Below are 13919 nucleotides of genomic sequence, written 5' to 3'. Positions count from 1 at the left end.
TGCAGTTATTGGAGAGGCTACAACTTTTTTCTTCTCATCTGAGCTGCCTTTTCTTTCTAATGGAGAATGGTAAAATTATGCTCTGTGATACATTTGCACATGTTCTTGATTCTTCATTCATTTATATTAAATACGTAATCTTCAGTTAAATATCTGAATTCAGGAAACTTTTTGTACATCAATAATTGGCATGCCTGGTGGAAAGAAAATAGAACAGCTGACACTGGCTTCACTTCTGAGGAATTCAAAGTTAAAACTTAATTTTTCCATGGAATAATACATATATGACTATGCAAAAAACTCTATAAGTAATCTCTCTAAACATAATACCCAAAAAAAATCTCTCTAAACATTAAGTACCCCAAAAACTAAAACAGGGACATCAATAATTGTATCTCTGACTTAAGGGTGATCTTATTCCTTCAAATGAATTATGCATATTGTCTCTTAGGGCTTCTACTTTAGTGCTTGTTTTTATAATCGACTCAAAACTTGGCTTTTTCTGGGATATTATTTGAAGAAATCTAGTTGTAGGCTTGTAGCACTTATTGCTCCTGATTATTGCCATTGGTAAACATATCATGCTATCTGCTGCCTTATTAAAGCTGACTTCCTTAGTTCCACCACAAATACTAAAGTCTAGCTTAGTTTTTTGTCTTACATAATTAAGGTAATAGACTTTCGTCCACCTATTTTAACTATTATTTCTGGCATCAATATTGGATATGTTTTGACTTCATATTGTCAATTGTTAGTGACAAACAAGAGTAGCATAGGGACACCGGAATATTGAACATGGTAATCTTTCCATAACAGAATTTCGGACACAACCTAACCATAAATTTATCTGTAAATAATTAAATTTTTCCATAGAAGAAGGGGGTGGGGTTGGGATAATGTACTTCACTTTGGACATAGTTGAATAGAGGTTTAAGCACCCGCAAAATTGAATATCGATGGGCAAGCATTCTCTGGCTGGCCATGTCTTACACCATTTTATTGCAGAGGGAAGACCTTACTTGTCACACCCTTCTTATTACTTTCTCTGCCTTATTGTTGCCTTTTGTATGCTATAATTTGATCTCCCATATATGTACGTAGTTATCTCTTTATTGATATTCACTAGAGCTCTATGTATACTTTCTCTTATTGGCATGTGTCTATTTATCTCGCAGTTTTTGAAGCAGCACTCTTTGGGTCTTCCTTTTTCCATGGACTAATATCGGGGCAGGGGGGCTTTACTAAAGTCTCCATGATAGACGTTGTAGCTCTACAACCATAGTGAATGTATGCAACCATGCATAGTGTATTGACTATGAACTGAATATGGTAGACAGATGTAGTTGCTGGTATTATGGTATATTATATAATACATTATAAACTCGTCCAAAACAATAGGAGAAATACATGGCCTTGTATTATGCATTTATGCTGTACCAGCAGTATAGCATATCAACATGCAGTTTGCAGACTTCATTTATCTTCTGTTATTAAAATTGTAGTGTGTATTATGAGCTTATCACATTGTTGTAGCTTCACTCCTCGGTTTATATTGAAGAATAATGAAATATTATAGAAATGAGACTACTGGTCAATGGTAAACTTTCTAATTGTTGTACATTAAAAGGAAAATCTGTATGTAAATATTTAGCTTGGTTTTAATAGGTCACAATAAATGTTACCATTTATCTTCTGACTGGAAACAGGATTCGTTACCTTCTGATTGCAAGAATGTTACGTTTAATAAGACTGCTGCTACATGTTCAACGCTATAGAGCATTTGTGGCAACTTTCTTAACCTTAATTCCAAGTTTGATGCCTTACTTGGGTATCATATTCTGCGTGCTTTGCATCTATTGCTCTCTTGGTTTACAGGTATGTAGTTCAACTTGCAGTACTTCCTATCTTTTTCCTAATATGCATAACCGGAGGTTGCAACCCATGATGGAGTATCTGAGTATCAACCTGACTGCAAATTATGAGTTATATGGAGTTTGTTAAATATTTAAATTTGATTGATATATATTGCTATTCCACTAACCATATGCATAGCCTTTGGTTTATGTGATTTTCTGACTCTGACTCTAACTTTGACATGATATCAGCGCAAAATTTCAAGATTTTACGAAGTCCTTGGTTGGACACTCATGAAATATTCAATCCTATATATGTATTTATTGTGCCTTAACGTGCTGACCTATTGTAGGTATTTTTATGTGACCATGTAAGGAGGCGTTAAAATTGCTTGATATACATTATTAGTCACCACTATCTATATTTGACTGGAGAGGTTATATCACAGAGTTAATATGTGAGAACTAGCTAAAACTTAGAAAAGAACTAGAGTGGGAAGTAAGATTATGTTGCATGACAGTACAATTAAGAGTTATGTGCAAGAATTGGTATGAGAGTGAGAAGTCTCCTTCTATTGGAGAAGTAGCCGTTACACCAAGACCCTTCTTTGCAGCAATATCTTAATCCTTCATATATTGATCCCACCGCAATACTCTCAATTAGAGATAGTTGGGCAAAGAAGAGCTGTTGAATCACAGTCAAAAGAAATTCCTTTAAGAATCAATTTACAAAAGATGATTCTGGAGAAAACTTGGATGAATTTGGCACTTACAAGCTCCAACAGGTGTAACACTAGTGTCGCTGATAATGTACCATCTGAATTGATGCAATAGTAACCTAGCATCACTCAGCTATGTACATTATTGTGCGTGGGTGGGTGGGTGGAAACTTCAGCAGTTCTTACCGCACTTTAATCTGTTCAACTTCAACGAGTAACCAATAGAAAGTTATGATGTGCTCGTTTTATTTTGTTATTTTGGTGTAGACGTCATCTACTCCCTTATGATCCTTTATTGTAGCAGTTGCTGATCAATTGTGTTTGAAGTTGTTAACCTTATAGCCTATTGTTCTCTTTGTTCTCTTATACATTCAACAGACTAGATGCTCACTATGCTACACAAGGATGACATATGTAATTTTACATAAGCATATTAAATATGGTGTGATTAGTACTTTCTATTGCATGTGTATATGCATGGACTGGAAACTCATTTTTCATGAATTTCTCTTGAAACCATAATTATACACCAAGAATTGTAAAAACATAATGCTTCTCATTTGCTTTAACGGAAAACAGTTTGAATAGTGAATCTGTTGCAATAGTTGTCCTCTATTCTTCTTTATTGATGATAAACCTTTTAAAAAAGTGCATTTAATCTGTAGTTATTTGGTGGGATTGTAAACTCTGGTAATCCTAGATTGGTGGCAACTGATCTTTTTGATGATGAGTATCCTTTATCTTTTTGTTGACTTTTAATTTATATCAGATGATAGCATGATATTTCAGTATATTATGGAGAGGCTTTTCGCCAATTTGGCATACTTAACAGAACTAGCTACTTACTTTTCAACTTTAATGACTACCCAAGTGGAATGGTGACACTATTCAATTTGTTGGTGTTGGGAAATTGGCAAGTGTGGATGCAGGTACCTAAGTTTTGCCACCTATGTTTTCTCATTCAAATATTTCGTTTTTGTAATTATGTTTTCTGTATCAGTATTTGTACATATTTTTGTAATATTATGGTTTTATCTCGCCTAGTTTGTAATTTAGTATTAATTTGCTGTTGGTGGGGCTGTATTCTTTTTGATCCTGGATTGCTCTATCCCATGTTATTCCCCTCTTTACAACAGAACTAACAAATGTTGATTTAGTTTTAATGCAGCAACAATAAATGAGAAATAGACAGTAATGTATATTTTGAGAATGTGCATAGTAAATTGAAAAGATATTATCCACGCACAGCAATGTAATACATTCATCTACAGTAGACAAGTATATTTAACAGCCCCTTGCCTGTTTACAATGATACAAGCACACCAATCCACACTTACTTGCAAGTAGCAGATTATTCACTGGAGGTCTCCCATTGCATAATAACGTCAGATTTTCTAGTACAAATTTAGTTTTGGCTCTCTTAGGCTTAATCATCAACTGAGCTTAGGGCCCTTGCTAAATTTCTTTCCTTTTCTGTTGGGATTGGCTGAGTTCTGTTTGGTCTACTCTGCTCAAACTGACCTGTCAGACTGGTTTGAATCAGTCCTTGTTTCATATAAGCCTGCAAAAGTATGCAACAGATACTTAAATTATTGAACCTGTATTTGCTTCTCTGTAAAGAGGAATAGATTTGTCCTACATTATGACTGGTGGTATTAGTGATTAATGTGATTTTTTCAGGTTTAAAACTAAATCTCTTAATCTATATTGAATAATAGATATGATAGAGTCCCCATGATTAGCAGTGGTAATCTTTTGTGTACATGAAATGCAAGTTTTGGACTTTTTTCCAGTGGAAATTTGAGCAGTTGCATTATATTCAAAAACTGATGTAGAAGGAACTAGAAGCTGAGCCATTTATGTGAATAATTATTTAGCCAATCTAGATATTGAGGAACACGCATCATACTCATGATATGGAAAGTTTCCTATTTTTCTTTGAAAATCTTTTTTGAGATCAATCTTAACAAACCTTCTCGCCAGACCTCTATATTTAATCCCTGATTAGTCCATGCGAAAAGAGAGTGCAGTTTGAAGTTAATCTAAGAAATTCATTCTGGTTTGTTGGGACCATATCACCAATCATCACCAGAAGCCTACTACATAGGTCCTAGGGATAAATTTTGTATAAAATATTGACCATATCACCAATCATCACCAGAAGCCTACTACATAGGTCCTAGGGATAAATTTTGTATAAAATATTGCAATACACACTAATCTAAAACCTGAAAGGTTTGAAGCACCATAAGATTTATGGTCTAATGTAAGAAACATATAGTTAACCTCTTCATAAAGCTTACTTGATAGGAACAAAAGCATGGAGAGGCAACTAATTCTCTTTGAAAAGCTTGCCTGATGTAAATAAAAGCTTTAAGGGAAATTAAATGTACAACAGTGCCAAGCATTAACAGCATCAATTTGGAATTGTTTCTCTTAACTGCGAGATTAGGTTTAATAAGATCTGTACTGGAAAACTGCTTACTATAGCATGCAGGTTCCTTCTTGCCGGCAAGGCTCTCACCATCCTTCGGTTGTTAGAGGAATTAGCAAATATCTGTATGAATTGGCTCAGAGAAAATGTTTAGTAATGCTTATATTTTGGGATAGTGTTATATTAAATAGATGTAACTTGCCATTTGTTTTAGTTCATTAAAGTGAATTTCGTGTTATGGATGTATCAGCAGTTGCTAATGTCCTACATTTTATACAGAGCTACAAGGTCTTGACTGGAAGCTCCTGGAGCCTTGCATATTTCATTAGTTTTTACCTCATAACAATTCTACTGCTCCTTAATCTGGTGCGTTCACGTTAACAGTCTTATTCTGCTTAAAAGTTTTTTCTTAAATAATGCTCTTTATCTAAGGCAAAAATATATCTATAATGAGCTTCCTAAGAGGTTACATATACATGAGTGCGCGCGTGTTACGCACACATGTATAAATATTTTATGCATTATATATAGAGCAAGACTCCTATCAACTTAAGTTGATGTCTGCCAAAGTTTCTAGCCACATATATATTAATATAAAACATATTTTTATATAATACATGGATTCCTAGGCAATATGAGTGGTTAAAAAGTTTGGTGGACACACTATTTGCTATCCACTTAAGTTGATAGGAGTTTTCACCTTTTATATATATATATATATCATATTCCCATCCACTCATTCCAATTCCCAACCACTCCCCAACCCATGTGAATGTGGATCCCGATTTTAATGAGTGGAGGGGAATATGCCACCTCACTACTAAGCACAAAAATTTGTGCTTGGTACCAAGCACAAAAACTTATGCTTGGTACCAAGCACAAAAACTTGTGCTTGGTACCAAGCATACCCATTTTTTTTCCTCTCTCTCTATATATATATGACTAACCTTTTATCTGTTGTGATTTCGTTGCTGCTTAAGTAAGAATGCAACATGCATACACACACACATACAAATTTATTTCAAACATATTCGCTATGCGTTTCCTTGAAAGATCACCTTTTTGCTCTGACAATCAAATTAGCACATATATTGTCGCGCCCCAACTCCAAAATATATGCATTTGGTACGTGACTTGGCCGATAATGCAACCACTTGGTCACATTCACGCCTATAGGTCATCCTGTATGCAGATGTACCAGTAAACTACACTACAAAGCATATAACTAAGATAACAAAGAAATATATAGAAAAAAATCTCTGGAAAGACAGAGTTCAAGTACATGTCCACATCTATTCAGAATGAAAAGAGTAAGAAAAAACATCATAGTTTTGAAAAGCCACATGTGGCTCAAAGAAAAGTCTGAATCAAATAACTACCTGCACCAACTGAAACTAAGAACGAATAGGATAGAAGGTGATCACTGCCGTTGGGCCTGATCCTTAAAATACTCTCGATCCTGCGAAGAAAGAATAGTTCCCAAGTCTGGGGTACGCAAATCCCAGAGGAGTCAGAAAACTCTCAACAAGCATGTGAAATGAAGGAATTATGCATGCGTAAGTGTATGTGGCAGGTATAATGAAAAGATGAAATCTCAATTAAAAGTGACAAAAGAAAATGCTAATTGTAGAACATCAAGATGAAGTCTTTCACAAGGCACACAAGCAAATTATTATCATCTTAGAGGTTATTTGAATTCAAGGGGAATATTTCATGTATATATATCGGGTTCTCGTAAACCTTTCCGTAAACACGACTTCAAGTCAAGTATTGGCCCTTGACCCTTATATATAACTCAGGATATCAAGAATGCGTATAAGCCCACTTATATTCACTTTATATTCGCCATCTAATTCCCCTTTATTAAACCCCATATTTATCTATTTATTTTAAGTGGTTGTGCATGAAATATTGTTCACTAATCACAGAGTTACTGTGGAACGACTTCTGTAAAACTATGAAAAATAACCATGACGAGAACATGTCCAATCAAGATGGATGCATCGTCTAGTTGATGCTATTATATAATAATAATAATCAAGAGAAACTTCTCACACCGGAATATCGATGTCGAGGGTATAGTCATGCTATGATAGCACGCTTATAAATCATATTTTGACGGAAGTCGTCTTCGTGCACAATCGACCCTATTAAATGTCGCTAGGTGATCAAACATGGTATCGGGTATCAAACACATCATCAAATGACATATCTTCTCTTATCTTAACAAAAAGGGGGGAAAATGATGAATACATAACATAATTGTTTAGTGTCAAAAATGGGCCAAAAGGGTTTGGTTCGATAACCTATATATCCACAAACCTAGTTTTGGTGAGCAAGAGACTTAAAACGAGTCTGAAATTTGAGTTATAGACCCAAAACGGGTCTGGTATTTGATAATGGACCCCAACCGGTCGGGTTTGAGTTCGAAAACCGACCCAAATCAGACTTGTTTGAAAAAAAGGGTCCTGCGGTTCGAACTCCGGACCTTCATGCCAATAACCATCGAACCGGACCTTCATGCCAATAACCAAGCCCCTTAACCACTATACCCAAGGGTTCTCTATTTTTGGACTGCTGCAAGAATTGTTTACTAATAGTTTCAGTTAACTATGATTCTACAGAATAAAAAGATAAGTAAGAGGATTTATAAAACTTAAATACTCTATTGTGGGCGAAAAAAATATTAAGTTTATTACCCAAAAAGGGAAATTACACATAAACAACGATATGTTTCTTTAGGGAAACCATTGAGATCAAAATAAACAATAAGCTATTGGTTTGTTAGCTAAACTACTTGGAAAGGGATCTAAGAAAAACATTTATTTTCTAATTGACATGATTATCATTATTCTAGAAATAAGGCACACTAAGGTTTCAGGGAAAGGTCTTGGAAATTTAAGTGTGAATTAGAATTCATGAACAACTTATTGTTAAATTTAAATATATAAATTGTAGGAAATTTCAAATAAAAAAATACCTTAAAGAGGTGTATACTTTATATTACTCGATATTTTCTAATATACATATATATATTATTCAAAACAAATTTTACTAAGAACATGTGAAAATAAATAATTCTAAAGTTATAAATATATATATATTATTCAAAACAAATTTTACTAAGAACATGTGAAAATAAATAATTCTAAAGTTATAAATAAGATTCCAATTAAAAGAATATTCTTAAGACCATACTTCATATAAGTTGAACATATGTTAATAATCATGTTTATTCCAATTAAAAGAATATTCTTAAGACCATACTTCATATAAGTTGAACATATGTTAATAATCATGTTTACATAATATTATATATTTTTTCTAATACCTCATGATGTTGAGCAACTTGCTGAATTATTGAAACTCATGACTTAGATGTGAGGCACATGGATTTATTTAACCGAACTCAAGAGAAACTTTTGAATATAAACTTAGAATTCAAAACAATTGTATGAACATTTGAATAAGAGATATTTTGGCCATTTACTATTATGGGTCGAGTTTTTTGGGTTGGGATGTAGGCTGTGTTTATTTGTTTTTTTATTTTTATTTTTTTGTAGACAACTATTTTGGCTGCTGTCTAATCAGCTGAGGTCTTTTGACTTTGAATCCCGCCCCTTATCTCAAAAAAAGGGTCGATATTAATTTCTTTATTCAACTTGGTGTTTCCTTATGAAATAAATTCATTTACACACATGAAAGACATTGTTAACATTTTAAATATGTAAATATTTATAAATAGAGAATCAAGCCTTTAACCAAATCAATCTTATCTTATTAAGTAAAAGCGAAACTATGGATCTATTTTCTGAAAAGTTCGCAACTGCTCACACAGTAAATGGTAACTATCGTTTGTTTTATTACACTGATACTCAAATACAAAGTTCTTTGTTTTTTTTTTAATTTTTGAAATAAGATTTCTTTTTGTTGCGTCTGCCATCCATGGTTTGTCCAAACTCTACCCTTGCAAGGATTAAAATTGACCCATAGCACAAGTCCACTTCTTTTCAGGGAATAAGTTCCTAAGATTGATATTTATCTGCATATCTTCATTTTGTGGAGTTTTCTTATTCAATGATGGTTCACGGCTGCCCCATTTTGATGGAAAAAAAGAGTATTCATCTGTTGATGATGCCCTTCTGTCCAAAGTATGACCATTTTACAAATTAGCATCAAACTTTGCAACTAATATATTCAGCTTCTTTAATTTCAGGTTGTAGCTTTTATTTTGGAGGCTTTCTTTGCTGAAATGGAACTGGAGACACCCAATGGACGTGAGGAAGACAAGGTTGTTATTTATTTAAATATGCACTTTCATAAGATTGTTAACTGTTTCATTTACAGTTTTACACTTGAGGTTGTTATTTATTTAAATATGCACTTTCATAAGATTGTTAACTGTTTCATTTACAGTTTTACACTTGCTTTTGTCGTGTTTTGCACATTGGACTAAGTTTACTTGTTCTCCAGCCAAGTTCTAAAATTTTAATCAGTATCTTGTATAGTTATTTGTGTCTGTAGATAGTTACTTCACTTTACAGTAGGGAAACTGTTCCGGAACTGCCACTATTAGTTCCCATTTAACTGTGCGAAATGATATGTTTGTGGTAACTTGAGTCATCAAATATGTAGCCATCTTTTTGGCATTCTCTCTTAATTCTGTCACTGTCGGGATAGCTTATATGCTCAGGAACTCAAATTTGCAGGTTCTCATTTTATTGCTTGAAATGATCTTTCATCATCTCCGTATTGATGATGTAAGGTGAAGTTTTTCTTTACTCAAAACAAAAGGTGAAGTTTCCAAGAAGAATCAAAAGAGAAATGACTTTTAATAATAAAATCAGTGCTAGTGTATTCTATGTCCAATCGTTGAAACTATGAGATAGTTTTGTAGATGGATATATGGGAACTTATAAATGTACATTCAAATAAATCTTAGTTATCTGCAAACATCAGAAATGAATAATAGCTTCTAAATGTACATACAAAATTTATATTTGTATGAAATATATCTCTTACTTACCTGCTAACATATAGCAACAATGTGTTTTACAAAAGCCAAATGTTTGTGCTTGATATAGCACTATTATATCAAGTCAAGTAACCAGTATCAGTGTGAGTACCTGAATCAAGCTCTCAAGTATTTCTCGAGCAGTCTGTGAATTGCAGATCAGAGTGCTAAATGATGTCTAAGTAGATAGTGATTCATATTCATATTTGGAATTTTGAATCAAAGATCCTGCATTTCTACATTTGGGTACTTACGAATTCAATGATAAGATGTTTACTTGCAAGACACATTTAATGGAAATACATCTGAGGTGTTCGTGCTGGCTATTGCTCATACCTCGTCAATAAAGGGATTTCAGATCCACTACATCTTTAACATTATGCCTGCACAATATTGATGATATCATACTTTCTTGCTCCAGGATTCATCTAGAAGGAAGGACCGGCGCCGGCATGTTGGGTAATGTTTAGCATCATGGAAGTTATTTAAGGATTTTTCTTCAGAAGGCATGACTCTTCCATTTGTTCTTGATTCAGTGTAAAAACAAGGAGCCGCACAGTTGACATTCTTCTTCATCATATGCTAAGTGCAGAACTGAGTGATAGCCAACCTGCAAAAGAATAGTTTATCTTGGTCCTTCCACGCTGGTAATGAATAACTTCTTTACCATATTTCTATTTTATATCATAGTTCATTTCCCACAATTCTTTTTCTGCTGGTATTGTAGTTAGCTTGAAATTTGCTCCTGTAAAAAATTTTCAATTAGGCATATCTATTTTGTTGTCTTGTAAGTTTTTGGAAATCATATTCATGCATGATTGTCTATTCTTTTCATGTTGAACTGCACCGGTTGATAGCTGTACTGAGGATAAATTGTTCTTTTCTTGTGAGGGAAACAGTGAAGGATGAAAAATGGTAGAGTTATTTAGTTCCATTTATGCACATGTGATGGCGCACGGTAGTCATGGCCTTTGGCAATGTAGTAGTTAAGTACAAAATCAGGAATCTATGTGTCACCCAGTCCGCTGAAAATGTGGTGATGATAATTGACAATGAGGAGCATCTATGTAACGAATACGGGCGTTCATCACAGTGTTGAGGAAAATGCTGGAAGTATGACCTCTTTGGTTAAGTGTCTGGTTCTTCTCCTCGCATCTTTTATATACTCCCTTCGTGAACCGTAACCCCAACCAGAATATTTGTTAGCCTTGACCTTCCCTCAAAGGAAAAAAAAAGTTGAAAAAAGAAAGAAAAAGAAATTGACCTATGATGACATGGGTTGGGCACACTCAAGCCTTTCAGGTGATTAGCTTTTCCTGTATAAGACTCTACTTCAGATTATTTCATTGCGGTCTATCATCTCTCGTCCATGGGAGATCAAGTTCATTTATCTGGGTTGATCTGCAAATAAAGTAAGTAGGTCATCACCACCAACATTTGTCACCTAGCCCTTTCTTGGGAAAATGGGTTAAGCCTCGAAACACTCCTCAGTCGAGAAAACCCTATAAAGGAGTTGACTAAACTAGCGCGGCCAGCTTCTTCCAAATTAGTGCACAGCTCTTGGCAACAGTCAACTATGAACCGGTGGAGGGGCCTAAGTATAAAGCTTTCAAGAGTCAGTTGTGGGAGGTAGACTTGCCTTTTCCTACCTTTTTGTTTCTCATCTTTCATTCAGAATCATAATGCAGCGAAGAAGTAACCCTCCAAGTTCTCCAAAACTGGGAAGACCATTTAGAAGAGTAGCTCAGACCAAAAGGTTGGCTATAAGCCTATAAAGAGTCGCACTAGAGCCAAACGGAACTGCACTCCAAAGAGTATAGGTTTTCATTCGAATTGAAGCATACTAGATGGTAGTTGTTTCGAAAGATTAGGTTTGGTTGGATAGTAATTGAGATAAATATCTAGTAATTCGGAAATAAACTAAAAGGAGGTGGTAGCGTAGCATTAGGTTGTAATAGGCCAAGAAAACAGTATACCTTGATATTCTAGTTTTGGTTTGGTAAGATATTTCCGCCTCTTTTAGTTGGATTAAGAAAATTTACTTTCCATACTTCACATTTTGAAACTTGTATAGGAAGTGGACTGACATGCAAATTCTTTTTTCTTCAATGCAGTAGGGTGTCCTTTTTCTCTTTCATACGATGAACTCTTCTGTTGGACAGGGACCATACAAAAAGCAAAGAACGGGAGATCCTTCCATCATCAAGTGGAAAGGTTGCAACTTAACAAGATACAAGTATCTATTATATAAATGTGTGTGGGTCATCAAGTCTAAAGTTCATGCACCAAATTTGCAAGGAGCATATCTGAAGTTATCCCCATGTGTCGTGAGCCCACTGATATATTTGCTTTATTGTGCCGTATTCTGATAGGTACAGTAGGCCTCTGGCTAAAATACCCTTGGAAAAATTTGTGTAAGATAGGATGAGCTTCCATGTGTTATTGGATCCTGCTTGAAATTCTCGTCTACCTAGACTTTTTTTTTCATTGAAAGGATCACTTTGTAATCTCCTCTGCTTTGGGAGAATTTTGTCAAATGAATTGTTTCTATTGCTAGACTCCAGCAGTGGACTTTTTCGTATTGTCGCTGTATGCTGCATGTCCCGCGATCCAGTTATTCAAGGAACTCGCATCTCCATGAGGACCAGATAAAGAAGCAGAAGCGAAGTAGGAGAAGATGAACACCACTAGAGGGTAGGCTGTGCTCGATATTCCAGCGAAGAGAGCGCGTGAAAGTGTACAGAACCAGCAAGCTTTTGAGCAAAATAGATCCTAGCAAACGGGTACCATACCAGTGAAAAAAACATAGTAGGACCTGGGCCTAATGAATTAGAGCTTGCGCGATTATAATGGTTTTAGTTTTTAAAAAAAAAATGTGAACGCCTGATATCTGATGGAAGATCTTTCTTCTAAGTTATTACCTCTAAATTTGTTATATCCTTCATTAGAGGTTTCCACCTAAAAATTATAGAAGTTGTGAACCAAGGGAACTGACGAAGGAAGAAGAGTTCATCAGAATGCTGATGGTTAGCGCCATGAGCTACCTGGTACTCGTCGTCGAGGCCCTATCTTCTAAAAATTGTACGAGTCTCGACTTCCCCAAATCCGCATCTGCAGAAGCCAACTGTCGATTCAACTTTATGACTTGTTACCGATGCTTTTCTTCCCTTCGGTTTTCTTCAGTGGCCGTCTCAAATATAGGTGGATACAGAGCAGAGCATCTCGTTCTGTCACAACTTTGAGGGATGGCATAATTACACGGGTTCTTTAGCTCTCTCTCTCTCTCTCTTGCAAAATCAACAACAAAAACCATTAACCTAATATCAAACCCGTGCTGATGGGCAACAGTTTTAAATCTCAAACCCACCTTTTCGTGCAGAACTGAATGATAATTTCTCAAAACAACACAAGGATATCGATAGAAAATGAAGTTGTACGATACAATCTCAAGCAATTGTCCACAAAAGGAGTAAAAACTATAGGAGCACTCAAGACCCAGAAGTTTAAAAGTTTTTCAAATAGTGAAAAAGAACAGGTGTAAATTATTAAACCAAGCAGAGAGGCATCTAACAAATCCAATTCGCGTGAGCGAGCAAACCAAAGCAGAATTGCGCCTAACAATTCCAGCAGCAGAGTGCATTCCTGTAAATGGATGTAGGAATAACACGAGGAGGAGGGAGAAAAAACAAACGTGGAAGGAAGCAACACGATGTTCCTATCTAGTATCTACAGTTGAAGAACTGCTGTGCGCTGGTGCGTTGGAGCTTGAAAAGGGATATAAACACGACATAATAATATACGTTTCACGCTCTGCAAACCTCGAAACCAGACATAATAATACTATACTATACTATACTATTATAAAAGTATGTTGATATGTTAAAACATTTCTTTCAAAA

The 13919-nt window shown here is 35.0% G+C and overlaps 1 protein-coding gene across 1 annotated transcript in view; it reads left to right on the top strand.

Annotated features, from left to right (window-relative positions):
* The window catches only part of LOC109842103 (two pore calcium channel protein 1), a 44610-nt gene extending 32009 nt beyond the window's left edge, over positions 1–12601 (top strand). The window contains exons 17-25 of the mRNA XM_020411015.1: positions 6–69; positions 1707–1875; positions 3238–3302; positions 3411–3501; positions 5286–5372; positions 9223–9297; positions 10442–10479; positions 10557–10667; positions 12135–12601. Of these exons, the coding sequence (XP_020266604.1) occupies positions 6–69; positions 1707–1875; positions 3238–3302; positions 3411–3501; positions 5286–5372; positions 9223–9297; positions 10442–10479; positions 10557–10644 (677 nt within the window). The 3' untranslated portion in view covers positions 10645–10667; positions 12135–12601. The remainder of the gene's footprint in view (positions 1–5; positions 70–1706; positions 1876–3237; positions 3303–3410; positions 3502–5285; positions 5373–9222; positions 9298–10441; positions 10480–10556; positions 10668–12134) is intronic.

This window comes from Asparagus officinalis, chromosome 5 (assembly GCF_001876935.1).
Source record: "Asparagus officinalis chromosome 5, Aspof.V1, whole genome shotgun sequence".
NCBI lineage: Eukaryota > Viridiplantae > Streptophyta > Magnoliopsida > Asparagales > Asparagaceae > Asparagus > Asparagus officinalis.
The sequence above is the reverse complement of the archived record's forward strand: the minus strand, read 5'-3'. Positions and strand labels throughout refer to the sequence as shown.